We start from the raw sequence: 25,050 nt of genomic DNA, 5'->3' as shown, positions 1-25,050 counted from the left end.
GGCCTAGCGCCCGCAGCCAGGGCGGTGGAGAGTGGACGGCTCACGTGTGAACACTGCCTGCAGCCCTGCAGACAGGGCCGGGGAGCAGAGCCGAGGCTCACCCAGAGCCCCATACGCACAATTCATGGGAATTTATAAAAACAATACAAAGGCCCCTGCCTTTTAAACGTTATAATTTATAGAACATTCTATACAAAAACAGTCTTTAAAAGAACTCTGACTATCTTAGAAGAAGTCCATAGCCGTTGGCCTTCTCTTTGGTGTGACGGTCAGCGGCTTCTTGGGGCCCAGAGGGGTGCTGGCCGGCGAGCTGGTGGGGGTCTTCAGCACCCCATGGAGGGGCCTCTGCTCAGGGTTGAAGGCCACTCGGGAGGGGCCCGTGGGACTGACCAAGATGCTCTTGTCTGTCTTCTTGAACTCTGCCTCGGATGAAAGCCAGGCCACAGTTAACAGGGCACGACTCCTCTTATCTGCCCACTGGCCCCACTGGTGCTGCCCCACCCTCCGCAGGCTCCTACGGGCCCTCAGCCCGGGAGGAGGGGCCGTCAGCGAGGCTCCTGCCCTCAGATGCCTCTCCTCCTCCATGGAAAATGCCCCGAGGCCACCTGGACGGGGCACTGATGGGCCATGGGGTAGTTATGGAACATGGATGCTTGGTGAACCCCAAGTTTTAAAGTTTCAGGAGGAGCCTTTCCTTCATGGCAATTGATTCCTCCTGTCTTCTCTAGGTCTAAAAACCAGAGTTTCTCAGGTCCCTTCCAGATAGTCCCTCCCCTCTGCGCACACACACCCTTCCTTGTGGTCCCGAAACACAGCCAGGACCTAAACTCACTATGTACTCCTAAAATGCTTGGTTTCCTCCTTTGAAGAAACAAAACAATCACACCTGTACTAAAAGCAGTCAGACAATCCCCCCCAACCCTCCCTGACCCTGGACTGGGTGCCTGGACCGAGGCAGCCACGGTGACAGAGAGACCCACAGACAGACCTAACCCTAACCCAGGCTCACCTGCAGTCATGTTCCTGTTCAACCCAAAGGTCACCTTCTTGGAGCTGGACGGGGTTGTGTGTGGCTACAGGAAAAAATGGCAGGGCAAGGAGTGAAAAGACAATGGCTAAGCCTGAAAAGACAATGGCTAAGCCGTCCCCAGAACCCATGGTGCCTCCAGGCATGGCACTGGCAGGCCAGCCCCGCTCTGCAAGGACCGCCCGTCACGGGGTCCCAGGGAGAGAGAGCAGAGCGAGGACGGCTGACACCTCCGGGGAACACCTGTCCAGACCCCACAGCTCACCTCGTGAGTGGAGTACTGGGCGCCCTGCAAGAGAACCTAGCTCCTGTGGGCAACGGACATGCGCGTCCCAACGTCCTGTGACAGGCCTCCGAAGGGGACCTGTCCTGCATTCTGAAGCACCTGACAAGCTCCTGCTTAGAACGCCACAGTCCTGTCCACTTTTGCTTTAACATCACCAACATCTTAGGACAGAAACTTGGCTTGCACAAGTCTTGAGTCACTGAACTAATATCCTCAAACCATCTTAAAAGAACACATAAATACTAACACAGATAGTAGTCACTCTGCTGGTTCAAGTGGGTGCTTGTTAATTTTTCTGGCTATATACCATGGGGCATGCAGGATCTTAGTTCCCTCTCCAGGGATCAAACGTGTGCCCCATGCACTGAGAGCGAGAGTCGTAACCACAGGGTCACCAGGGAAGTCTCCGAGTGGGTGCTATTTAAATGTCCACTTGCTGTGGGTGCCCTGTCAGGGCCAGCCAAGCACGCACGCCCACCTTGATGGCTCCACCAGGACCCGTGTCTTCTGGAGGCAGACTGGACGCAGCCCAGCAGCCTGGCCTGGACTTGCTCACTCTGAGGAGCACTCGGCAGAGCCAGCCCTGCTTTCCTGACCTGAGAACAGCCCCGTCCCCCTGCCACCAATGGGACCCCTCCCACCCTCCCCTCATGTCCTGGGCAGACCGACAGACCCAGGCTCTCCAGAGTTTCCGACTTTCCCTCTCACTGCCTATACGCGTGAATTCGAGGATGACCCCCATGTCCTGCTGATGTACAACAACAGCACCTCAAGTTCCCTGGCCAAGCCCCCGGTCTGCCTCAGGCCAGCCTGACTCCCTGAACGGGGGCCTGTAGGCCATGGACAGCAGCAGAGGCTAGAGGCTGGCTGCAGACGGTGGGGTCAGGGTGCAGCAGTGGGGCTCCAGCTGAGCCTGTGTGGGGGTAACGGTGTGGGGCAAGTACCTGCAGGGTGGGGCCCGGTGAGGGAGCGGTGCTGCCCCTGGCCTTCCTGAAGAACAGCGGCTTCGGGGAGGATGCAGTGTCGAACGCCATGAAGTCCTTCTCCGTCCTCAGCTTCTTCTTCAAAGGGCCATGCGCCCCACCACTGCCCTGTGTGAGGGGGATGAGATGGGGTCACTCCCACCCATGCGCGTGGGAAGGGAGCAGACAAAACAGAGGACCCACCCACAGGCTCACCCCAGGCCCCTCAACAGCTTGCTTCTGGAGCAGACGTTGCAGAAACCCCCGTCTCCCTGTGCTGGCTCCGTGTCCACAGCCAGGGGTCTCCTGTCTTCTCAGCCACAAGAACCTACTTTTACCCATCTACAAACCTGTGCCCATGTTGGAGGGTTTCTGGCTTTCAGAGACCGTGTGCTAAGCTGTAGCTCGTTGTCTCACTTCTGAACAGATCCCACTGCCCACAGAGAGTCTGCACTGAGGGCAGGTGTGAAGCTGTGAGGTTCCGTGGGCCTGCGACGGGCAGGCACAGAACCTTCCCCGGGACTTTACACTGACACCTGGCCACAGCAGAACCTGCTCCTGTCCCAGAGCCTCAGGGGTCAGGGAAGCCCAAGGCGGCCCCTGCCGCACAGTGGTGTGCACAAGTCCCTGGTATTCCTGGCTCAGAAGTTTGCCACCTTCCCCTGGAGGGAACCTGGAGCTGCAGACCTGGGCCAGAACCCTGCCCCTTGTGGAGGAAGACCTCCCCAGACCCTCCAATCGTCTCCGAGAGGGGCTGCCAGGGAAAGAAGAAAACTTCTCATCAGTTAAGGAAGATGAGCAGCAATGACCAGTGGGTGATGGGCAGAGGCTGCAGAGCCCGGGAGGTGGCACAGGTGCTCCGGTGTCAGGGAAGGTCTGAGGTGGGAGTGGACTTCCTGGATCCCAGCTGAAATGTTTCCCCCACCCTCAGACCTCCCACTGACCCCTCGGGGGTCCTGCACTGTGAGGCCTGGTACCAGTTGTGCCCGTGTCCTTGCAGGCTCCCTAAACAAGGCCCTCGGGTCAGAAGTGCTGCAAAAAGCAGGAGCCGTGGGCACGCATGCTAGGCAGGGCAGCGAGCTGGCTCTGGGAGGCCTGGGGGGTCATGCATCCAGCCCTGCAGGCCGTGAGGACCGCCTGTGCAAGGAGTGGAAGCAGCCCAGGGAGACAATGGCTGCCCTGCATGGGCACAGCCACACGCATGCACAGGGAGGAGGGTGAGAGCTGCACACCCAGAGTCGGCTCCTGCTTCTATCTGCTCCAGAGATCCAAGGGGAGAAAAGCTTCTAGTGAAAAAGAACAGGAGTAAGAGTCTGGGGCTTTTTCTCTTGCCAATGGAGCCCAGGACTGGCCAGGAGCTGGAGGAACATGAGCTCCACACGTGATGGGGGCACCCTTCCTGTTCACTCCATGGAGGTGGAGCGCCCCATGGGCCACTGGGGCGATCCCCCAGCCTGATGCTGGGCCCGTCACACCTCTGATCACTGGGGGTGGGGGTGGGAGGGGAGGCACTGGATGCCCCCAAGACAGGTCACTATTTACTCCTTGGTAGAGGGTGTTAGGAGCCATGACGGCTCCTGGTCCAGGGTCTGACTGCCCCCTGCCCTGGGGCCGAGGGGGCGGGGCCCTGACACTCCTGCTTGGGAGCCCCCCTGTGCCTTACCAGGGCCGGGATGAGCTTCAATCCTCTGGGCTCCACCAAGTTTGACATCTCCTTCATTTTCTTCCTCTTTTTCAAAATGGCAGCTTTCTGAGCACACGAGTCATAGAGGTCAAGGCCGCTGGGCCCCCCACTCTTCTTCTTCAGTTTCCCGCCCAGGGGCAGGGAGGAAGGGCAGTCCCTTCTGTCTGCTGGGTTGGCTGGGGGCCCTTCCCTCTGGGGCAGGGACCAGGCCAGCACAGGCGGGCCACTGCCGTTGACCAGCAGAGCTCCTAGCTCCCGCCTCCTCTTCAAGACCGGGGCACCGCTGGCTGGGGCCGCTTGAGGGGCCACCCCCTCCAGAGGTGACGCTGTCGGCTCCAGGCCCTCCACCTGGATCCTTGGGCTTCTCTTCCTGGGCCGCTTCCTCCTGTTGTGCAAGGAGGGCCGCTCCAAGCTGCTCTGCTCCTGGGTGCAGGGCATGGCCAAAATTCCCAGGTCAGCCCCACCCGCCTCCGGGGCTCTTTTGGGACTGGCCTCCGGCTCCTGGCTCCCATTCTGCTCTGGGCGCGTGGCTTCCCCACTGGGCCCTGTGCATTCAGCCTGGAGTTGCTTCTTCTTCTTCTTTTTCCTCTTTTTCTTTGGAATGCCACCTTTGCTCTCCTCTTCCTTGGCAGGGGAGAACGTGGTTCCTAGAGACACAAGTCAGTCAACAAGTGCCCGGTGCCCAGGGAACCTGCCAAGGTTGGGGGTACCCACAGCAAGTCGCCAGTCCCCGCCAGGTCCTTCTCTGTGTCCTCGAACCCAACAAGCTTTCTCACTTGCCCATCTCTTCCCCTCCCCAACCATGCCTGGAAACCTTTCTGAGGCCTATTTTGATGTAAATGGATCTGAAACAGTATTCAGATCTCTACTAACTTTCAGGCCCGTATCTGGTAATAAAACAAGTGCCCCAAAGGGCAATGTCCACCTAGGACATCCACATCCCCACCCTCTTCCTGCATCAGGAGTCAGCTATGCTTCCCCTTCAGCGAGGCTGGAGCATGGTCCCCCAGAAAACAACAGCTGGACAGATGCTCTCTATACATCTCAGCTCTTCAGAGTGACGGCTTCACTCTGCAGTGACCCATGTGGACATGAAAGGCGCTCCCTGGGCCGTGCTGGCCCACCGTGTGCTGACCGAGAGCTCTGCAGCTCACCTTTCTCTCCTGCCATGTCTGTCTTCTCCAAAAGTTTATTCCCTTTCTTCCTGTGTGTTCCTTGACTGTGGGTCTGGTCATCTTCGTCAGCAGTGGTGTCCTCAGCAAAACTGAGGCGAGAGAGACTGCGTGCTGGACACCAAAGACGTCTGGTCAGCTTTCTGAGACAAGCACGGCCCTGCCCACCATGTGGGTAATTTTAACCCTGATTCCTGCTGAGTCCCTTATTGCTTCTCCACCCCCAACCTGAAAAGTTGCTGATGCAGGAATTATACACTACGCTCTGTGAGTTTCTCAGCTGAGGCGAGGTCAGGGACTGTAGACCCAGGGTGACAGCCTCTAGAGCTCACCCCCCAAGGATTCGGCTGTGCCATCTCCACATCTCAAGGTCTGTGGGGCCCCCCAATTCGACGCACCCCAAATGCACAAGAGGCAGGGGTAGCATACACATCCACCTGCTCAAATGTAACCCAGCTTCCAAGGAGCAGTTCCCTTCCCCGACCCCGGGGGGCCTGGAGGGGAGGGAGGAGGGGAGGGATGGAGGCCGACTGATCCCAGTGAGAGGGACTCTGAGACTGATGCTTCTCCTTCAGGAAGGCTGAGCTGGAAGCGGCCTGTGAACCCCCTGCCCCCACCCCCACCCCACAGGAAGAACGCGCCCGGCTCCACGTTGCCCATGTTCACTGAGAACATCACCAATTACGATCTTCTGACTTTCCTCACCTGCAGAGAGGCCTCGGAATCTGAAAAAGAAAACAACAAAGGCTCCTAAAGAAACTGCGTCTTCCTGCCCCCCATAAACACATGCACTAACCTTTTACGATGTAAGATGTTTTCCCTTAAAATCTTTATTGAGATATATAATTCACATACCAAACAATTCACCCATTTAAAGTGTACAATTGAATGTTCTATTATCAACATATATGTTTTTTCTTTTCCAATTTTCAATGTATTTTTATTGAAGTATAGATTTACAATGCTAATTTCTGTTGGATGGCACAGTGATTCAATTATACACATAAAGTTATTTTTCAAATTCTCCTCCATTGTGGAGAGAATATCCGCAGGATATTGGACACAGTCCTCTGTGCTATACGTTAGGACCTCGTCGTTTTCCACTCGCTATCGAAGAAATTAATGTGTAAGTGACACCTGGAGTCTGTGAAGTCACTTTCCTTCTTCTCCAGAAAGGGTGGTGGAGAAGGACGGAGGTGTGAGGCAAAACCAAGGACGAAACTGCCCTCAAGTATCACACGCAAGACATGAAGATCTAAGGCTTTGTCCTGGCACATCCCAGTGAGACTGGAGATGGAAAAGTTTCCACCTCTCCTTACATTCCAGTCCCTCTTTGTTAGCGAGCAGAGACGGCCAGCTGTGTTTTGTTCTACATGACTGTGCTAAGTTAGAACAAAAGCAAGCGTGGAGGCGTGTGCCGGGAGGGGGCAGCGCCGGGGAGCAGAAAGGCCGAGCCCAGCCCCAGGTCTGGCAGCTGCAGCCCCAGGCGATCCTTGTACCCCGCTACCTCATCTGTCAGATGGGGCAATCCCAGAAGCTGCCTTGTGGGCTCTCCTGAGTGTGAAATACTCTGTGTAAGTGCTCGGGACAGGGCGGCTCACAGAGCGCAATCGGGCTCAGCTGTTACCTGTCGTCAGTTCCAACGAGCCGCGGGGCTTCGTGGTCACACAGGTGACAGAACCATGCTTCCGGCACACTCCCGGGGAGGTGGAGAGGAGGTAACTGAGTTGCTCTTTGACCCTTGCTGCCACGTCTTGACCTACAGACCTCCTCCTCCATCTCTACCACATAGCTAGGGGGTGAGTGCAGCTGCATGGGCAGAGGGGAAATGGAGAGGCAAGAACCTCTCCGTGGAGCCTTCCAGTGAACGTGTGTGCAAGGTGAAGGGCAGAAGCATTTGAGGTGAGTGGCTGAGAGCTCCTGCTCGGAGTGAAACAGAAGGGCGGGGCTTGAACGTGGAGGATGGATAGGTGAAACCTTCCTCCCCTGTCACTTACTTCTTGATGAGCTCGGAGAGACGTTTCCTGTTGAAGGGAGGGACATTTTTCCTGTTGGTCATTTCCAGGAGTCGGTCAGCAACCGCCTTGTAGTCAAACTAGGTGAGAAGAAATACTACACGTCTGCCGGAAGTACAGCCCCGCCTGACCCAGAATCATGCCAACTGGAGACCCGCAGCCCAGAGCGCCCCCCGCAGGACGTCCACAGTGTGTCTAAGGCTTGCCCACCAGGAGCCTGATAGCCACTGCCTTCGAAAACTTTCTTCCACTTATTCTTGGGGAAAGCTATTGTTTGTTTCATTTCTTCATGAAAATTTAGGGGGCTGTGTTGTTCTCTAAATTTAATCTAGATGTTCAATTTGTAATGGGTAACATAGTAAATTCCGTTTATTGAAAAAGTACCATCGGGCTGGCTTAAATAGAAGACAACAAATCTCAGTTATTCAAGCCAAAACAAAGACTGACATCTTTCAAAATGCTGTAGTATTTAAACCTGTCTCCAATAAGCTTGTTATAAGAAAAGTGACACCAGTGACCCAGAGATTACAAAGAACCTTATGCATTAGGCCTGTGGTTTAATCGTCTCTGTGGTTTAATTCCCCTTTAGACAGGCAGCTCTCTACAGAGAGAGACAACTGCTACCAACCTGGAGAAGCGGCCCGGTGTCCTCCACACTTCCGCTGCCGTCCTGTCCACCTTGCTGGCTGCCCTCCTCTTTTCCGGGGTGACATTTGCCTAGTGCTATCAAGAGACACATCCATAGACACAACTCAGATACATGACCACGGCTCCCCCAAAGGAGCCACTGTCCAGTTAGGTGTCTTTTGGTATTTTCAACCTCCAGACACTAAAAAACAAAAAACAAACCTCATACATTTTGCCTTTTAATTACCTCACAGACAAAACTCCCACCATGAACTGCAGTGGAGGAGGACAGCAAACTTGTGGGCCAGGGGCTCGAGCCAGAGGGAGGAGTGGACAGTCTGTCCCGTTTCAGGAAAGCTGGGGCAGTGGCGAACTCTCCACAGCAGGACACTGACCCCCAGGGGCCACCTCAGGAAACACAATGACCTAATGCTAACATGACTTTTTAAAAGTTTTTATTTTATATTGGATACAGCCAGTTGACAATGTTGTGACAGTTTCAGGTGGACAGCAAAGGGACTCAGCCACACATACACATATATCCATGCTTCCCCAAAGTCCCCTCCCATCCAGGTGGCCACGTAACATTGAGCAGAGTTCCTGGTGCTGTGTAGTAAGTCCTTCCTTCCTTCCTCCCATTGTTCTTCCCTAAGTGTCCCTCAAGAGAGGAACTGTTAAAGACGACGGTATATATACACAGTGGAATATTACTGAGCCATTAAAAATGCAACAATACCAACTGTAGCAACACGGATGGACTTCGAGACTGTCAAAGAGTGAGTCAGTCAGACAAAGGAGGAGAAATGTCATAACATCCCTTCTATGCAGGCTCTAAAAAGAAATGACACAGATAAGCCTACAAATCAGAAACAGACTCACAGACTTGGAAAACTCATAACTGCCAGGGAGAAGAATGGGGGGAAGGGATAGTTAGGAGTTCGGGATCAACATGTACACACTGCTGTATTTAAAACGGATAGGGCTTCCCTGGTGGTTCAGTGGTAAAGAATCTGCCTGCCAATGCAGGAGACACAGGTCTGATCCCTGGCCTGGGAAGATCCCATATCCCAGGAAGCAACGAAGCCTGTGCACTACCACTACTGACACCGAGCCTGCGCTCTCCAGCCTGGAAGCTGCAACTAGGCCCACGTGCCACACCTGCCGAAGCCTGGGCCTAGAGCCCACGCTCCGCACCAAGAGAAGCCACAGCAACGAGAAGCCCGTCACCGGAACTAGAGAGAAGCCCCCAGTTGCCGCACCTAGAGAAAAGCCTGAGCAGCAAGGAAGACCCAGCACAGCCAAAAAATAAATTATTAAAAAACAAAACAAAATGGATAACCAACAAGTACAGCTAACGTGACTTTCGCCATGTACTAAATAACTGAGCATCACAGCCATGGAGAAGCAGATGCACATTGCTACGGAGATCTCACGAGCGCTCACCAGTGTCCTGTCTCTGGCACACTCTCAGCTCCTGAGTGGTGTGGCCTCAGGCAAAAGCCTGGGCAGGTCCCCCAAGCATTTGATGGAAAACCTGGGAGGAAATCTTGGAAGGCGCTTGGGGAAAGGGGGCGCTCTGGTTCAGACAGAAACGTGGCGCAGGAGGGTCCAGAGACGACACAAAAGCGCTCGAGGCTGTTCAGCTAATGCTGTCGCCCGCGGTGAATTTAAAATGAGAATATCTTGTCTTTTCTTTCTTAAAGATTTCTCTCCTTACGAAATAATAAAATAACATCATTGTACAAGACTTAGAAAAACAGACAAAAGCACAGAGGAAAATAAGAGATCACGCACAATTTTGCTATGCAGGCTAGTTCCTACCACCTTATACACTCTTCCAGATACACACATACGTGTTTATATATGTCTATGTCTAAACATAAAAACCAGGCACTTCCCACACAGGGTTCTTGTTATTGTTCAGTCACTAAGCTGTGTCCAACTCTTGGCGACCCTCTGGACTGCAGCACGCCAGGCTTCCCTATCCTTCACTATCTCCGAGAGTTTGCTCAAATTCATGTCCATTGAGTCAGTGATGCCACCCAACCATCTCCTCCTCTGCTGCTCTCCGCTTCTCCTCGTGCATTCAATCATTCCCAGCATCAGGGTCTTTTCCAAGTGAGTCAACTCTTTGCATCAGGTGGCCAAAGTATTGGTGATTCAGCATCAGTCCTTCCCATGAATACTCAGGGTTGATTTCCTTTGGGATTGACTGCTTTGATCTCCTCGGCAGTACAGGAGACTCTGAAGAGTCTTCCCCAGCACCACTTGAAGGCAGCAGTTCTCCAGTGCTCAGCCTTTATGGCTCTCCTCTCCCATCCGTACATGAGGGCTGGAAAAACTGTAGCTTTGACTATATGGACTTCTGTAAGCCAAGTGACACCTCTGCTTTTTAAAAATGTTGTCTGTAAGTTTTTATGTCTTGCTATAAAAATCTTTCCCTGGCCGTTAATTTTTGAAAGCTTTCCTTTTTAACGACTCCAGGACATTTCAAAGGCATGGGTACACCCTGAACTAGCCCTTCACCTACTGCTTAAGGCACTGAGATGCTATCAACCACAGGAAATTCTGATGAGGCTGCAATTTAAATGCCCCATGTGAGTCCCATGGACATTAAACAGTGCTGAGAGCGAGGTGCATGCATGGTGGGTGCTTACACACCCTAAGGAAAAGAATCCTGGAGGAAGGAGGAGACAGAGAAGAGAGCTACAGACACAAGACTGCATTCCCAACACATCTGTAAATCGGGTCTCCGATCAGGGACCCTTCAACAGGCATGAGGCCAGATTAGGATTTTTTTTTAAAAGCCGCAACATCAAAAAACACACAGAAACCCAAAACAGCAGCAATGGAAATGATGAAACCGTGGAAGAAAGCCTCGTGACCTGGGAGACGCAGAAAGTGTGTATGTGTATGTGCAGGGGGAGCAGGCTCCGGACTGTGCAGGTGTCCTAACAAAGCCGTGCTCCCCTCCGTGGGTGATGCTCAAGGCGATGAACTCCAGGTGGTGGTCAGTGAGCTGCCAACGAATGCACTGAAAACTGTTCCTGTGACGTGAATTTTACCTAAGAAAGACCCTTCAAGTAAATTTCTCACCTGCTTTCTTTTTCCTGGCCGCTTTTCTCCAGGTCATCTCGTTTCCAGACGCCTCTTCCTCTGAGAGGCCGCCGCCACCCACTTGTGTCTTCTGTTCCTTGGCTGTCTCTTCAGGTACAAAAGGAGACTGATCTACAATGACTTCAAAAACACCCCTAGCTATAGTCTGTACCAAAGTCTGGCTGAGGGCGGAAGCACAGCAGAGAGAGCGTGTTAGCGGATGGCCTGGACTCTGTTCCCTCAAGGAGCGCAGTGGGCGAGAGGCAGAGCACGCCACTGCTCGCCCAGTCCAGCCCACCAGGGACCCGTGGACCAGAGCTGCATTTCTAGCCATACCCTGTGCTGACGCACTGCAGCCATGAGGGGCCATTTGCTAAGCGCTGTGTGATGGAGTGGTGGGACCCGGGACAGAAGGAACGTGGGCGCAGGAGGGGTGCGGGGAGGGGGAGTCATGGAGCCCCTGGGGAACACAGCTGGGAGAGCCCAGCCAGGACTCAGAGCTGACAGGCGTTAGAATTTGGTGCTTCTGAGTGCTGGCTGACCCGTGCATCATATTTCACCTACAATTTTACCACCAGCCCCCATAAACAAGTACCAACTGAAGTGGTAAAAGAAACACATGAATCACTTACTCCCTAGTCTTGGCAGCGATCTTGCAGAATGGATCAATAAACTTGAGATTTTGATCTGCCAAAAGCTGTAACAAAGGAAAAAAAAATGAGGGGAAAAAAAAGAGCCTTTCAGATGTGCCTTTGAAAAAGGAACCACTGGTGTTTTTCAGACAGGTTGAATCAGACCCACACATCTCTCACAATGCCCAAAATGCACTCTGCTAAAAGTCATGGCCACGGTCCAATCATCCAAGCATCTTATTGGCGCAGTGGCCAGAGAGGACAGCCCACCCAACCCGGCACTGTTCCATCCTACATTCCCGACAGAGACTCCGTCCTCCACGGAGACAGGACACTCCCAGACACCAAGGTGAAGGAATTAAAAAACAACATACACTTTAATTATGAAACAAAAAACAAACACATGTTCACTGCAGACACTTGTGAAAGAAAAGAGTAAATCACTGCTCCTCATCCCCAATTCAGATAATCACTGGCTTGCTAAAAACTGTGTTATTTCCTCTCTAGACCTGCGTCTTGAACAGGCCATACCGTTTGTGCAGTTTTGTCTACCTCTTTTCCCCCCACTTTTTTTCTGGGCCACGCCACACAGCATGCGGGATCTCAGTCCCCTGACCAGGGATTAAACCCACGTTCCCTGAGGTGGAAGCTGTCCTAACCACTGGACAGTCAGTCAGGGAAGTTCCTCCGTACTGCTATCTATCTATCCATCTCACACAATGCAGCTTTTGGGAATTTAGTTCCCCAACCAGGAAGTGAACTAGTGCCTGCTGCGGCGGAACTTCTAACCATGGGACTGTCAGCGAAGTCCCTTGACTTTTAAAAACAACCTCATGAATACCTCCTTGTGTTACAGAATTCTTCAGTGGACTATGGAAGTTGTTTTTGACTCGGGTATCAGACTTCCATGTACACTGTTAGCGCACAAATCTGCCCACAGCCGATGTAACCCTGGGCTCTGCCAACAGCATTTTACCTCCAGCCCGTGGAGCACTCAGAGCAGGGCCCAGGCCCTGCCAGTTCAGGGGCACCTTGGCCCCGCGCACTGTGGCAGGGGGCCTGCCCTTCTTACCTCCTTCCCGCCCACCTTGGACAGCTCGTCCAGGTAAATGTCGACGAAGAGTAACTTCACTCCATTTGGAGACCGACTCTCAGGATGCAGGACCGCCTTCATCAAGACGTTGAGGAAAAGCTTGATGCGGCTAAAGGAAAAACACACACAGCTATACAACCCCTGCTGCCAACATCCTCTCCGTCCCCAGAGAGAACGTGACACTCTTGTGCCCACCTGCTAAACAAGCAATGCACGATGGAGGAAGTTCAACAATCACTGAAATGAGTATAGTGTTGTTGTGTGTGCTCAGTTCTGCGGGATTTGAAGTTCTTCAGGCATGAGGATGCTGGGCTCTTGGTACTCAGAGTGGAAGGCATGGATCAGGTGACTCAGACTTGTTAACTGAATCACTTAGAAAACCACGCCATTGCCTTAAAAATTTTAAGGCCCCCAAATGCTAATCCAGAGGGTTCACCAACCTTTCTTCCCAGCCATTTCGCTTCAGAACTTCGAAGGACTGCCTCAGGACCAGACGAATCAGCTAGAGACAGATAACTTTTGTTACAAAAGGGAAAGTGACAAACATCCATCAGCTTAGCAGAACAACAGCTACAGCCTGGATCCTCTAAGTGAAAAGTTCCTACAATAACAGTCAGCTTCTAGATCAAACAGTTAACTAAGGAGCCCCAGACTCACTCTGACAGGTGAACAGAGAAAACCGAAGCCTCTGAACACGTCCTCTAGCGCCCCCTGCCAGTCACCTTACAACGCACCGCACAGCCGCCTCCCTGCCCCCAAGCTCCAGGGAAGGGACTGCGGCCCCACCCTCACCATGTGGTATTTGTCCAGACGGAGCCCTTCGATGCCCGGCCACTCGCGATTCACGGTCTGCCAGAAGGTTTGGATGAACAGGTGCTCTGCAGGGAATAAGAGGCTCTGAATGCTCCATTCGCAAGGTGCCGTGTCACCACAGAACAAGAAAGTTCACAGAGGGAGACAGACTAGGATCTCTCAAGGATTCTTGGGCAGCTAGAAAATCTGGTTGGTAACTAAGTATGGTTGATAATTTTTTATATTTCAATAAAAGCTTATTTTAACAAGAAGTGGTAACATCTTAATGTTTGACTAGAAAGCTCTCTGGAGCGTGTTTCATTATCCATTGTAAAGCCATGATTCTGTTAAAAATCAAAAGACGTCCTGAGCCAGATACTGGCCCTTCTTGTCCAAACACACTTAACAATCAGCCCTAAGCCATCCACCTGATAGACACCTGGGGGACCCACGCAGAGAGTCAGCCTTCTGTTTTCATGCTCAGTGTCAGCTGAGTGAACTTTAACAAAACACTGGTTTTCTCTTCTGAGCCATGAAACCAGCACTTTTTTATCCCAAAATGGTTTGTTTTTTGCTTTACTTCCTTTTGCACAATTCTCTCTTGATATATGAAAAGCTACAGTATATTCCATGTATAGAATTTTGATCCTTACGAGGGAGCCTGCTAAAATCCAGAGAATCACTGAGAGTTAATCCAGAGAATCACTGAGAGTTAATAAGGCCATTGGGTGGTTCTGTTCTGAGGAGGGCTGGGCAAAAGCAGTGAATTCTGCCTTCTCTGCTTCTGTAAGTAATCAAAGCTGAATGTCTCAGAAACATTAATAATTAATTTCTCCCTTTGTTTATTCGTTTTGGTCGAGGGGTTACAGTTTGTTACCAGTGATGACCTGAAATGGCTCTAGTCCCAGGGAGGACAACCAGCATCCAGAGGTCACCGCGGTCACCAGCACAGTCACACGCAGCTTCTGAGAGCGTTAAAGTAACTCAGAACGTGGAAACCCTGGAGGACTGCTATTTTTTTAAAGACTCTTCTGAAACCTCTGAGACGCTGACTGTGACGTCCCCCAGGACACCGCCTTTGTTCACCCTCCCACTTGTCAGTATCTAAGCCTGACACAGGTTCCCCATGGGATGGTCTGTCGCCCGACATTCACACTCCAGGTGCCCAGGCTCATGTGACGCTAGCCCCCCGGAAAATGGAAACTTTGAAGGAAGGAGAAGAAACGACATTGAGTAGGTTTCTTAGGCAAGTTACCAAATCTGATGAGCAGGTTTTGAAAGTCACGAAAATATCAGGACTTACGAGCCTCTGAGTTGTTAACAACATGGATGAGTTGGGAAATAGTGTTCGCTAGCTCCTCCTGCAAAGTGGGGTTGGGGAAAAACAGCGGGGTTATTACGTGGAACCATGAGAGGACCGCATCACGGCCTGTGGGAGGGGGTCATCCCCTCCATTCTCACTGTTACCTCCACTAACAAGAGTGTATCTGAACACCTGGATTGCATCACACATGAAATCCCCAGTTTCAACGGACTACTGTGCCAATGCAATGTGCCTTCAGAACCAGGCTGTGTGCTCACACACGCTATCCCTGGGGTGAGTTCAACTGACCCACACAAGAAACATCAGCTCTCAACTCCTGGCTTTCAACATATAACTCGGGTTGAGATTCCATCCGAATCCCCCCAAATAATGGAAACGCAGATGCCAACTGCGACGAGGGGGCGTCACTGGCAGTGAGATACCGGGACTGTCACTCCATGTGGCTCCTGCTGGCTTGCTGGCAGACAGGCTGCGGGGGCAAGGCGACAGAAAGCGGAAGAGCCATCCTACTGAGGTGCACAAGTTTGTCTCGGGGAGAACTCGGGCTCTGGGTCTATGAAGAAACCTGCCTCTGGGAGTGTCCACAGAAGAATAATCCCCACTGCTATCATGGGGCCTTCACCTAGACTCAAGTCTTTCTCACCCATGTTAAATGAACCCCGGACTTGAAAGTGATGTTCCCATTCATCTGTTTCCTTCCTCCACTAAAGCTGTTGGTTGTCACTTTGAATGTAACTTAAAAATATTTTGCTCTGCTGTCCTACTCAAAACATGCTCAGTGGAGTAAAGGCAGGAAATCAAAGTGAGTCACTACAGGGCTCAGGGGAAGCAAAATGGCTGCAGGTAAAAGCCAGACAAGTAAAAACCTACCCTTGCATTTTGTACATCAAGGGGCTTCAAACAGTGCCCCCAAAGCTGACCCTCTCCTGCTACAAAGACAGGCCTGCTTTCACACATCAGGAAAGAGCTCTTCAAGAGCCTAAACCACTTTCTTTGATGGTTCTGGAGGCAGGGCTTGGTGTGCTCAGCAGACAGGGGTCCAGGTGAGTGCGCACACCTGGGCAGGTCTCCACTGCCTTTGTGATGAGACCATCAGCTCCAGGACCACTGCTCATTCTGCAAAGACTCTGCCCCCGGCACAAGACTCTACCCCACGTAACTGTGGCAGAGCTAGGCCCAGAGCCGGGTAGCTCACAGGATCTTAGACTAGTGTCATGCTATTTTTGACCATGAATAATAAAGGAGGAAACAGAAACTTTATAACGTAAAACCTACCATGGAACCTATGAAACTGTGACAGAGAAATAATAAATCTAATTTATGTGTCTCCGTTTGTCTTTGAAAAGATTTCACCTCAATGCTTGCATCCCTTTCTCTATGGACAAGTGGTGGCAAAGTGAACCTTTGAAGCAATGGTTATCCATCTGTTTCCGTACATCAGGGGTGGATACAGCATAAAGCGGGCAGGTCTCTCGTTCACTGGTGCCCCGAGTCCAGCAACGTGACACAGGGAACTGTAGGTTACCTGCAGAAGCGGTTCATCCTGCACCCACATGCAATAGAACAGCCCTTTCCAGATTTTTAGAAGTTCTTCTTGGCTGAAACCTCCTAGAAGGCAAAAGACCAGAAAAGTCTTATTTCAGAGTCTGCACGTTTCCTCCTTAAGTTTACAGCTGCCACAGAAGCAGTGAGCATACTACTGAGCACATTTTCACTCTTTTACTTGCAAATGCCTGTTTTATTTGAAGCACACATTTCTTGCTGTTACAAAACAAAGACATAAATGCTTTAGTTTTGTCAGCTACGGGGCAGGGCGCTGGCGGCGGTGTTCTCACCATCTGACTAGCGTAGGAAAGCAAACGCCATCCACACGCAGAATTAATTTAGTTCACGAGTCATTTAGGAGTTCCCTCAAGTGGTCCTCTGCCTGAAATTAGCAACCCCCTCCACCCCTGCAACACCACCATTGTCACTGGTCTGCCCAAGTCCTTACAACCGGCCCAGGGGAACAGGCCAGGCTTTGGGATATTTCTGCAAAGACGACTTTTTTGGGACCTTGGCTGGGCTGGACCTTGACCTCTTCTTTCCCAGTTACGGTTTTCACCTACCAGGTATGTGCAGTTTAAGTGGCATCATCCAGGTCAGCCTTGTTCTTATTATTCCAGCCTGCCTTTCTGCCTGAACCCCCTACAGCCAAGCCACAAGTTGTACACAGACTCCCGCCTCCTGGGTCAACCCTGCTGCTGCTGCTAAGTCACTTTCGTCGTGTCCGACTCTGTGCGACCCCATAGATGGCAGCCCACCAGGCTCCCCCGTCCCTGGGATTCTTCAGGCAAGAACACTGGAGTGGGTCGACCCTAGGCATCACCAAACGACTGTGGAGTAACCTAAGGACTCACGAGATCAGGTAAGTGCACATTCCTGCAGTCTCCAAGCCTGCAGAGGACAGACAGAACCCTCAAACCTGATGCCCATTACAGTGATCTTTATAATCCTTCACTGGAAGGTCCTGGGAAGAACCTTGTGGTGCAGCAAAGGACAGATGCGGTGAATATAAACAAGTATGTATTTAGAATCAATGTGATCTCAGGACCCTACAGGATTAGTTCAGAGTGATGAAGAGGTCCCTTCTGACAGAATGAGCTTTACTTATTTCATTTGGAGGAAGCTGAAGAGCTGTGTAAGGTACTGATCTCCAAGTTACTAAAGACCTTTTCCATGCCAACAATTTCATCACAGTGTATTTTGATTCTTTGTGATAGGCTCTCATTTGCCAGAAACTATAGTGAAATTAAAAGACCCTTACTCCTTGGAAGAAACGTTATGACCAACCTAGAGAGCATATTGAAAAACAGAGATATTACTTTGCCAACAAAGGTCCGTCTAGTCAAGGCTATGGTTTTCCAGTGGTCATGTATGGATGCGAGAGTTGGACTGTAAAGAAAGCTGAGCGCTGAAGAATTGATGCTTTTGAACTGTGGTGTTGGAGAAGACTCCTGAGGGTCCCTTGGACTGCAAGGAGATCCAACCAGTCCATTCTAAAGGAGATCAGTCCTGGGTGTTCTTTGGAAGGAATAATGCTAAAGCTGAAACTCCAGTACTTTGGCCACCTCATGCAAAGAGCTGACTCATTGGAAAAGACCCTGATGCTGGGAGGGATTGGGGGCAGGAGGAGAAGGGGACGACAGAGGATGAGATGGCTGGATGGCATCACCGACTCGATGGACGTGAGTCTGAGTGAACTCCGGGAGATGGTGATGGACAGGGAGGCCTGGTGTGCTGCGATTCATGGGGTTGCAAAGAGTTGGACACGACTGAGAGACTGAACTGATAGTGAAACTGGCTTATTAAAGTGCCTTTCGTTTAGGGGTTAAGCAAACTGGTTTTCCTTCACCTGCCTGTTACAAATAAGACATACCTGGGGCTCTTCCCACTGAGGACACAGCTACACGTGAGTGGTGGGTTCCACCAGAGCACACTGACTGCAGTACCTCTGGCGTGGGCTCCTGTGTTTACATCCAACCATGTTCAGACTAATGAATCATGGATCTATCTGAGCAGGGTCATCAATGGCGTTGAAACAGCAGATGAAAGGCCAGTGACAGGTTTCACAGTGCATGCGTCAGACCAACACCACCAAGCCCATTGGATGCCCCACGTGACGCAGCAGGAAGAACACAGAACTGCTTGGTAAGTATTCTCACAAAAACAAAAAACTGAACCTACACTGCTTCAAATGTTAACTTTTAATACCAGTTTGCAGGAACTATAGGAGACAGAAAAACAGATTAAATGAGGCCATGGGATGCAGTCAGCAAAACCCCAAATGGTGGGGGGGTCTCCATAGGACAAATGACCCAGTTCTTCCAACAAATAAGTGCAAGGAAAAGAAAAGCCGGATAAGAACTGTTAGAATTGAAGAGTCACTATAGACGTGACAACCAAACACAATCGGTGGGTCTCATGTGGATTCTGATTTGTCATTACGAGTGTATGAAATGATGGGAATGCACAAGATTGATACTTCATATTAAGGAAAAATTTCCTAAAGGTGTGACAATGTGGTTATGTTAGCAGGGTCCTTATCTCAGAGGTACATACTTAGGTATCAGGAGGTGCAATGAGACACCAGGGGTTTGCTTCCCAAGAATCTCATGGGAAGGAGGAAGTGGGCCCGTCAAATGACCTGGCCAGGTAATTAATAAATACTGAAGCAAAGTACTTGTATTTGAAATGACACATTTGAAATATTCCTTACAGAAAAGGGAAAAAAAGAACTGCATGAGAGTATCAAAATGAAAATGTTATCATGGGCTGTTTTCTTTCCTCTTTTTTTTTTTTAAACTGTTTAGAAAACTCATCATAATGAAACTTGAAAGGCAAGAACACTGACAAAATAGGACTTAAACGACACCAGTTCCTGCACGAAGCTTGGGACTGGGCATCCTTGTTTCCGCTCGGCAGCTTCACTGTCTGCCCCCCTCCAGAGCTGCCCCCTTTCAAGGCAGGGCCTGGGAGGAAGGCAGGAGTCCCGGGGGCAGGGTCCTGGTGTGAGAATGGAAAGAAGATCCCCTCTCGCGGGTCTCAGGAAGCACTCTCTTCTCTCCCGGGAGATCTGAAGAGAAGACGGAAGTTTGGAGCCAGCCACATGCCCAGGAGCCTGTCTAGGATGGGAGAACCTGGGGGCAGAGCCGTCTGGGGAGGAGCAGGGCTCTGGCAACACCAGCGGAGCCTCAGCACAAAGCTGAGATTTGGTTTCTTCCCTGAAAACTGGTGGGGCCTGGACATTCTGTCAGGTTTCTACTGAAAAAGAACCCTAAGCATTAAGAACACATTTCTACTGCAAGAAAAATCAGACACGCTATCAAACCATACACTGCAGCTGCTAACTCGCTTCAGTCATGTTCGACCCTGTAGACCGCATAGACGTCAGCCCACCAGGCTCCCCCGTCCCTGGGATTCTCCAGACAAGAACACTGGAGAGGGCTGCCATTTCCTTTTCCAGTGCGTAAAAGTGAAAAGTGAAAGTGAAGTCGCTCAGTTGTGTCCGACTCTTAGTGACCCCATGGACTGCAGCCCACTAGGCTCCTCCGTCCCTGGGATTTTCCAGGCAAGAGTACTGGAGTGGGGTGCCATCGCCTTCTCCAATCAAAGCATACGCTAGAGAGTCCTTATTCACTGCCTCCTGAAGCCAGTCCCTTCCCAGAGGGCCCCTGCTCCAGGTCTGGGGGCATCTTTCTTGTGCACGGTTTTGCAACACTCATGTGTGACGCAGAAACACACTGCTGCGTGTGCACGAGGCTCAGAAGCCGGTTCACTTAAAAAGGGCACAATGCGCGTTCCTCTCCGGGTGCTTTCTCCAGGACAGCAGTGTGTGGACCGCTGCTCAGAGATCATGGCGGGCAGCTAGCACCTCTAGGCAACCCACCTGTGCTGGCGAGGATGCGCTAGAGACCTTAGCGAGGGAAAACAAAAGACATCCACACAACGACCCGGGAGAGCAGATCCTGGAGCGCGGGCAGGAAAGGGAGCTGGGAGTGAAAACAGGTTCTGACTTTCATCCTACGTGAAGTGACCAAGGACAGGGAGACAAAGCACTGGTCAGGCCCCGGGCTGCTCCTTACCGGCTGGGCCCTCCTGGAAAGGCCTGCGACACAGGTGAGGCTCACACTCGGGGTCAAGACTGAGTGCACAAGTGAGAGGCGTGTGGCAGTCACACATGGCTGTCCCACATCCTCCACCACAGTCCAGTAGGTACTGCTGCTGCTGCTAAGTCGCTTCAGTCGTGTCCAACTTTGTGCGACCCCATGGACTGCAGCTCACCAGGCTTCTCCGTTCATGGGATTCTCCAGGCAAGAACACTGGAGTGGGTTGCCATTTCCTTCTCCAATGTATGAAAGTGAAAAGTGAAAGTGAAGTCCCTCAGTCGTGTCTGACTCTTAGCAACCCTATAGACTGCAGCCTACCAGGCTCCTCTGTCCATGGGATTTTCCAGGCAACAGTACTGGAGTGTGGTGCCATTGCCTTCTCCTCCAGTAGGTACAGCTCCCTTTAAAACACCTGTTCTCAGTACAGGTATAGAAGTCCTTCGTCTTTACTCAGGAACTTAACTGGGAAAAACAAGGCACCAATCTTTGAAGTACTTAAAGCCAAACAGAATGCTCGCCATCTGATGTGTCTTAGTGCTCTGCAGGTGAAGGACAACGTACCCTCGTCACAAGAGGTGTGACGTTTGTACGTCACCCACACACAAACTGTCACAACGTTGATTTTAAAAGCAGACTCATCCCACAGCTGCTTCTGGATTCGTCTCTTCTGGGGGTTGAGCTTCTTAAACGTAATGCAACTATGTTTCTAACAACAATACAGGTTTATTTACTTCATAATGAATAAGATGAACATCAAAGTGAGACTTGGACACAGAAAATCCAACAGCTCCTCTCATGGGGACATCAGCCCAGGAGCCTGCTGAGCCCCTAACACTCCACCCACATCCGTGTAGGAACAGCCTCAGCTCCAGTCAATAACACTCGACCCCACATCTGTGTGGAAATAACCTCAGCTCCAGCCATTTCAATAACACTCGACCCCACGTCTGTGTGGAAATAACCTCAGCTCCAGCCATTCTATTAAGTTCTGGGTCGAGAGACCCCAACCCTGCCAGTGTGAAGATGTGCTCACTCCCTCACCACTGCACTGACTCTAAGACACCAGGAGCCACAAATGCACTGTTATTTTACGTGCAGAAGAGAAAGCAGAAATGCAACCAAACTACCACACGTTGATTTTAAAACGTATCCGAGTGAAAGTGAAAGTCGCTCAGTCGAGTCCGACTCTTTGTGACCCCGTGGACTATACAGTCCATGGAATTCTCCAGGCCAGAATACTGGAGTGGGTAGCCTTTCCCTTCTCCAGGGGATCTTCCAACCCAGGGATCGAACTCAGGTTTCCTGCATTGCAAGTGGATTCTTCACCAGCTGAGCCACAGGGAAGCGCTAAAGGCTGAGAGTTGCCGATAAAAAGAGGCAGAGATATTTATTCTGTTCACAGCTGCATTCCCAGCACCAAAAGCTGTGACCCAAACAGCAACCCCACGGGTGTGCGAAACACACACGAGTGAGTGAATAGGGACAAGTGAGCCCTTGTGAGCAAAACTGTGGTTATTCACGGCTGTGAATGATCAACACTTAAAGCAGGTACAGCAACACTTAGTTGCTTTAAGCTCTACAAAGATTTTCAATTTGTTTTCAAACCAAGTTACTAATGGAGAGTAGAGTGACACCTCAGACTCTCTTTTTTATGCCTGGATGAGACACAATTGACTGGATCAGTGAGGTTCCACTGTCAGGCCAAGTTATTTCCGAAAGTGTGTTTCTCTTCCGACAGGCACAGCTGTGGCAGGGACTATGTCCGTTCTGTCCCATCACCCCTGTCTAGACGTGCACTTTACTGTCGCTTTTCTGAAGGCCTGCTACACTCCCTGCATTGTGAGGAGCATAGGACAAGTAACTCAGACCACCCCAGGCACTGCACGCCCCCTGGGCATCCTGCCCTGGGACCACCCCAACATTTCAGACCCCGAGCCTGTTCACCAAAGGGGTTTGAACACCAGGCTCTGTCTGGTCGCCTCAACCCGTAGGCGCTGCATCTGGTCCTTCTTCTGTTCTGTACACAGGCCGGCCCTTGCGTGTCTGGATGCGCGCCCACTTCCAGCTAGGAAAACAGATGGAAGTTTACAGTGTTTTGGGGAGACAGTGATACACTGACTGATAATTAAGAAGCAGGGCAGCTAAGTGCCACAACAGAGACACACAGGGTATCCAGGGATCCTTGTGGGGCAGGGTGAGGTGAGACAGAAGGCCTTTTGGAGCGAGTGATGCTGAACTGAGTGCTGAGAGTTGGAGAAGTGTGGGAATCTTTTCAGAGAACGGGAGATGTGAAGGCAGAGGTGAGAATTGGTGTACTGAACACCAGGAACCAGTGTGGAGCAGTCACATGGGGAAGAGGGGCTGAGGTGTGGAGAGAAAGGCAGAACAGACCATGGTCCGCAGACCTGGGATTCTGACCTGTCCAGCTGTTTTAAGAAGATGAGCCAGGCTGGTTCCAGAGCAGGGGTTCACTGGGGGCAACTGGAGTTTAGATGAGCGAGGAAGCAAACAACCACAGAAGTCTAGATGAGACGAGGCGGGGGTGGGAGTGGGGCTTCAGACAGGGGAGAGTAGAGACCAGAGGACACTGGATGCAGGGTCGGGGAGAGGAGGCCAGCTAGAGTCTGGGTGGGGAGGGGAACTAGCATCCAAAATGAAAGAGCAGGGGCAGCAGAAGAGGTTTGGTGGTTGGGGGGTGGGAAGAAAAATGAATCACTTTTGGACATTCTGGTCTGAGGACACACAGGTGGACACTGCCAGGTGAGAAGGGCATATCTGAGCTGAAAGCAGCAAAGGTCTGGGTTAGAAGACCAGGGTTAGAAACCTCCAGCATATATGGGATGAGTAAATTACATCTGCTGGGGAGACACTGAACAGTCAAAGTCTTTCTAGCAGACTTCCCATGAAACGGTACTTTCTCTCCCCTGGGTAGTCTTTTGTGGTTTCTCCTTAAAATAAAACATTAACTAAGGAAGTCAGCACAAGGAGAGATAACATCAATTTTTTGAAAGAGGCTCTATGTACCAGAACTAGCAATAAAAAAAATCAGACTTATCTTGTGTGCTCAGTCGTGTCTGAGACTTTGGGATTCCATGGGCTGTAGCCCACCAGGCTCCTCTGTCCATGGGATTCTCCAGGCAAGAATACTTCAGTGGGTTGCAATGCCTTTCTCCAGGAGGGTCTTCCTGACCCAGGGATCGAACCCAGGTCCCCCACATTGTAGGCGGATTCTTTAACGTCCGAGCCACCAGGGAAGCCCAGACTTATCTCAGTGCCATACAAACCTCCACTGCACACTGTAGCTCATTCTTTCAGGAGTTTACAGATCAGTTAATGAAATCCTTGAACGGTACCCACTGCTGTTTAAACCCAAATCACAAAGCCCAGTGTGACTTGGCCACTGCCTACTTGTTCAACTTCACCTTCCCTCACCCTCCTTTACTTACTAACCTTCTGGCACTGCTAGCCCGCCTCCTCTCCGACCTGCTGAACGTCAACGGCCCATGTAGAGGATGGCTTTCTTTCCTTGGTTTTCGTTTCCTTTACTTTGCTTAAAGGAGCTCTGTTTCAGTTATAAATGCCTCCCTAGACTTCCCGGGACAACTCCCTCCAGGGTAGGGATTCTGACTTCTCTTTTGCAGTCCCAGCTCCTAAACGTGTTGGTCAAGTGAAGGCGTGACTCAAAGAAGAGCGCACCAGAATCTATCAGGTGATCATAATGATCCAGCGTCCAGGCTCGGGGGTGGACAGAACGGGTCTATCCTAAGCTTCACCACCCACTGTGACTTTCAACAGACCACCCGACCTTGTCGGCCGCAGCCCCTCAACCTCAGAACTGGACGAGACCCAGCAGAAAGCGGACACAAAAGCACACGCGGGAGTGCGACACGGTGCCACACGCTCTCCCCGCTCCGCCCGCGGCTCCCCCGGCCCGTCCCCTGTGACGCACCTCCGACCGGGCCCCTTCCCGCCCCGCCCCCCCCCCCCAGTACGGCCCACCCCGGGCTCCCACGCCCGGCCGCCATGTGCGCGGAGGACCGCCGGCGCCCACCTGTCTCCTTCTGCGTCTTCACGCTGATGTACTGGCGCAGCTTCTTCACCGCCCGGTCCCGGATACCCTTCTCGTGGGACGCCAGCCGCTGAGCGAACTGGATCTCGGCCGGCTGCATGGCGGGGGCCATCGTGTCCGTTGGAGCATCCCCCGCCGCAGCCCGCCGCCACAGAGCGCCCGCCGCCTCGCCGCCCCGGTCGCGACTGCGCAGAAGGCTATGGCGCGTGCAGCGGCGCGCGGGCTGATGGCGTCACAAAGGCGCCGGCCGCCGCTCGCAGCGCGTTCTGGGAGCTAGCGCGGCTGCCTAGGCAGCCGGCTGAGCCGCGCATCCCTGGTTAGCTGCGCGCCTCTCCGCCTCTGCCGTCTCTCGGTAGCCAAAGCTCGTGGCCGTTGACGGCGAGGTTAGCCGGCGTTGCGTGTTGGCCGGGAAGAGTCCGATAGCCAGTTTTATGTGGTCTAGAATCTTTGTGCCCACTCCACTAAATCCTGGTCCGATTGGCAGCTCTTTCCCGGGAGACGCGGCACCGAGTCTTGAATCGCTTTGGACTCCTCGGCCGCCAGGGCGGGGTGGAGGCTGGGGAGAGAGGCTGCCCTTGGGAATTTTGGCGGGATGTTGTGGGCAGCCCCCCTCGAGGGCCGCT

The 25,050-nt window shown here is 52.0% G+C and overlaps 2 protein-coding genes across 8 annotated transcripts in view; one reads left to right on the top strand and one right to left on the bottom strand.

Annotated features, from left to right (window-relative positions):
• Positions 1-156: 156 nt before the first annotated feature.
• Positions 157-24,626, bottom strand: RRP1B (ribosomal RNA processing 1B). Of its 7 annotated transcripts, none has more exons than XM_061422783.1 (17): positions 22,303-23,802; positions 21,993-22,190; positions 16,236-16,318; positions 14,690-14,747; positions 13,387-13,472; positions 13,035-13,096; positions 12,574-12,703; positions 11,502-11,566; positions 10,870-11,051; positions 7,775-7,869; positions 7,129-7,226; positions 5,837-5,856; positions 5,114-5,245; positions 3,939-4,606; positions 2,258-2,404; positions 1,010-1,073; positions 157-419 (listed from the first exon to the last, which is right to left on the bottom strand). In XM_061422783.1, the coding sequence occupies exons 3-17, from the start codon at positions 16,263-16,265 to the stop codon at positions 226-228; spliced, it is 2,031 nt and encodes a 676-aa protein (XP_061278767.1). In that variant the 5' UTR covers positions 16,266-16,318; positions 21,993-22,190; positions 22,303-23,802; the 3' UTR covers positions 157-225. The 7 variants fall into 7 exon arrangements, with proteins under 7 accessions (XP_061278767.1, XP_061278776.1, XP_061278750.1 ...); XM_061422792.1 differs by having other exon boundaries at positions 21,993-22,423; positions 22,777-23,802; XM_061422766.1 differs by lacking the exons at positions 21,993-22,190; positions 22,303-23,802 and adding exons at positions 20,677-21,267; positions 21,321-21,799.
• An 80-nt stretch (positions 24,627-24,706) lies between these two features.
• The window catches only part of HSF2BP (heat shock transcription factor 2 binding protein), an 87,426-nt gene continuing 87,082 nt past the window's right edge, over positions 24,707-25,050 (top strand). Inside the window, exon 1 of the mRNA XM_061422835.1 lies at positions 24,707-24,810. The gene's annotated coding sequence lies outside the window, so the exon portion shown is untranslated. The remainder of the gene's footprint in view (positions 24,811-25,050) is intronic.

The sequence above is a fragment of the Bos javanicus genome, chromosome 1, assembly GCF_032452875.1.
Source record: "Bos javanicus breed banteng chromosome 1, ARS-OSU_banteng_1.0, whole genome shotgun sequence".
In the NCBI taxonomy this organism is placed as follows: Eukaryota; Metazoa; Chordata; class Mammalia; order Artiodactyla; family Bovidae; genus Bos; species Bos javanicus.
Note: the sequence above shows the minus strand (reverse complement) of the source record. Positions and strands in the feature narration are given on the sequence as shown.

Coding starts and splice junctions, on each gene's coding strand:
- RRP1B (XM_061422748.1), bottom strand. CDS start 24,539: ATGGCCCCCGCCATGCAGCCGGCCGAGATCCAGTTCGCTCAGCGGCTG. Junction 5,246..5,836: donor ATTCCGAGGCCTCTCTGCAG/GTGAGGAAAGTC, acceptor TTTGGTGTCCAG/CACGCAGTCTCTCTCGCCTC. Junction 2,405..3,938: donor TGAAGCTCATCCCGGCCCTG/GTAAGGCACAGG, acceptor CCCCTCACACAG/GGCAGTGGTGGGGCGCATGG.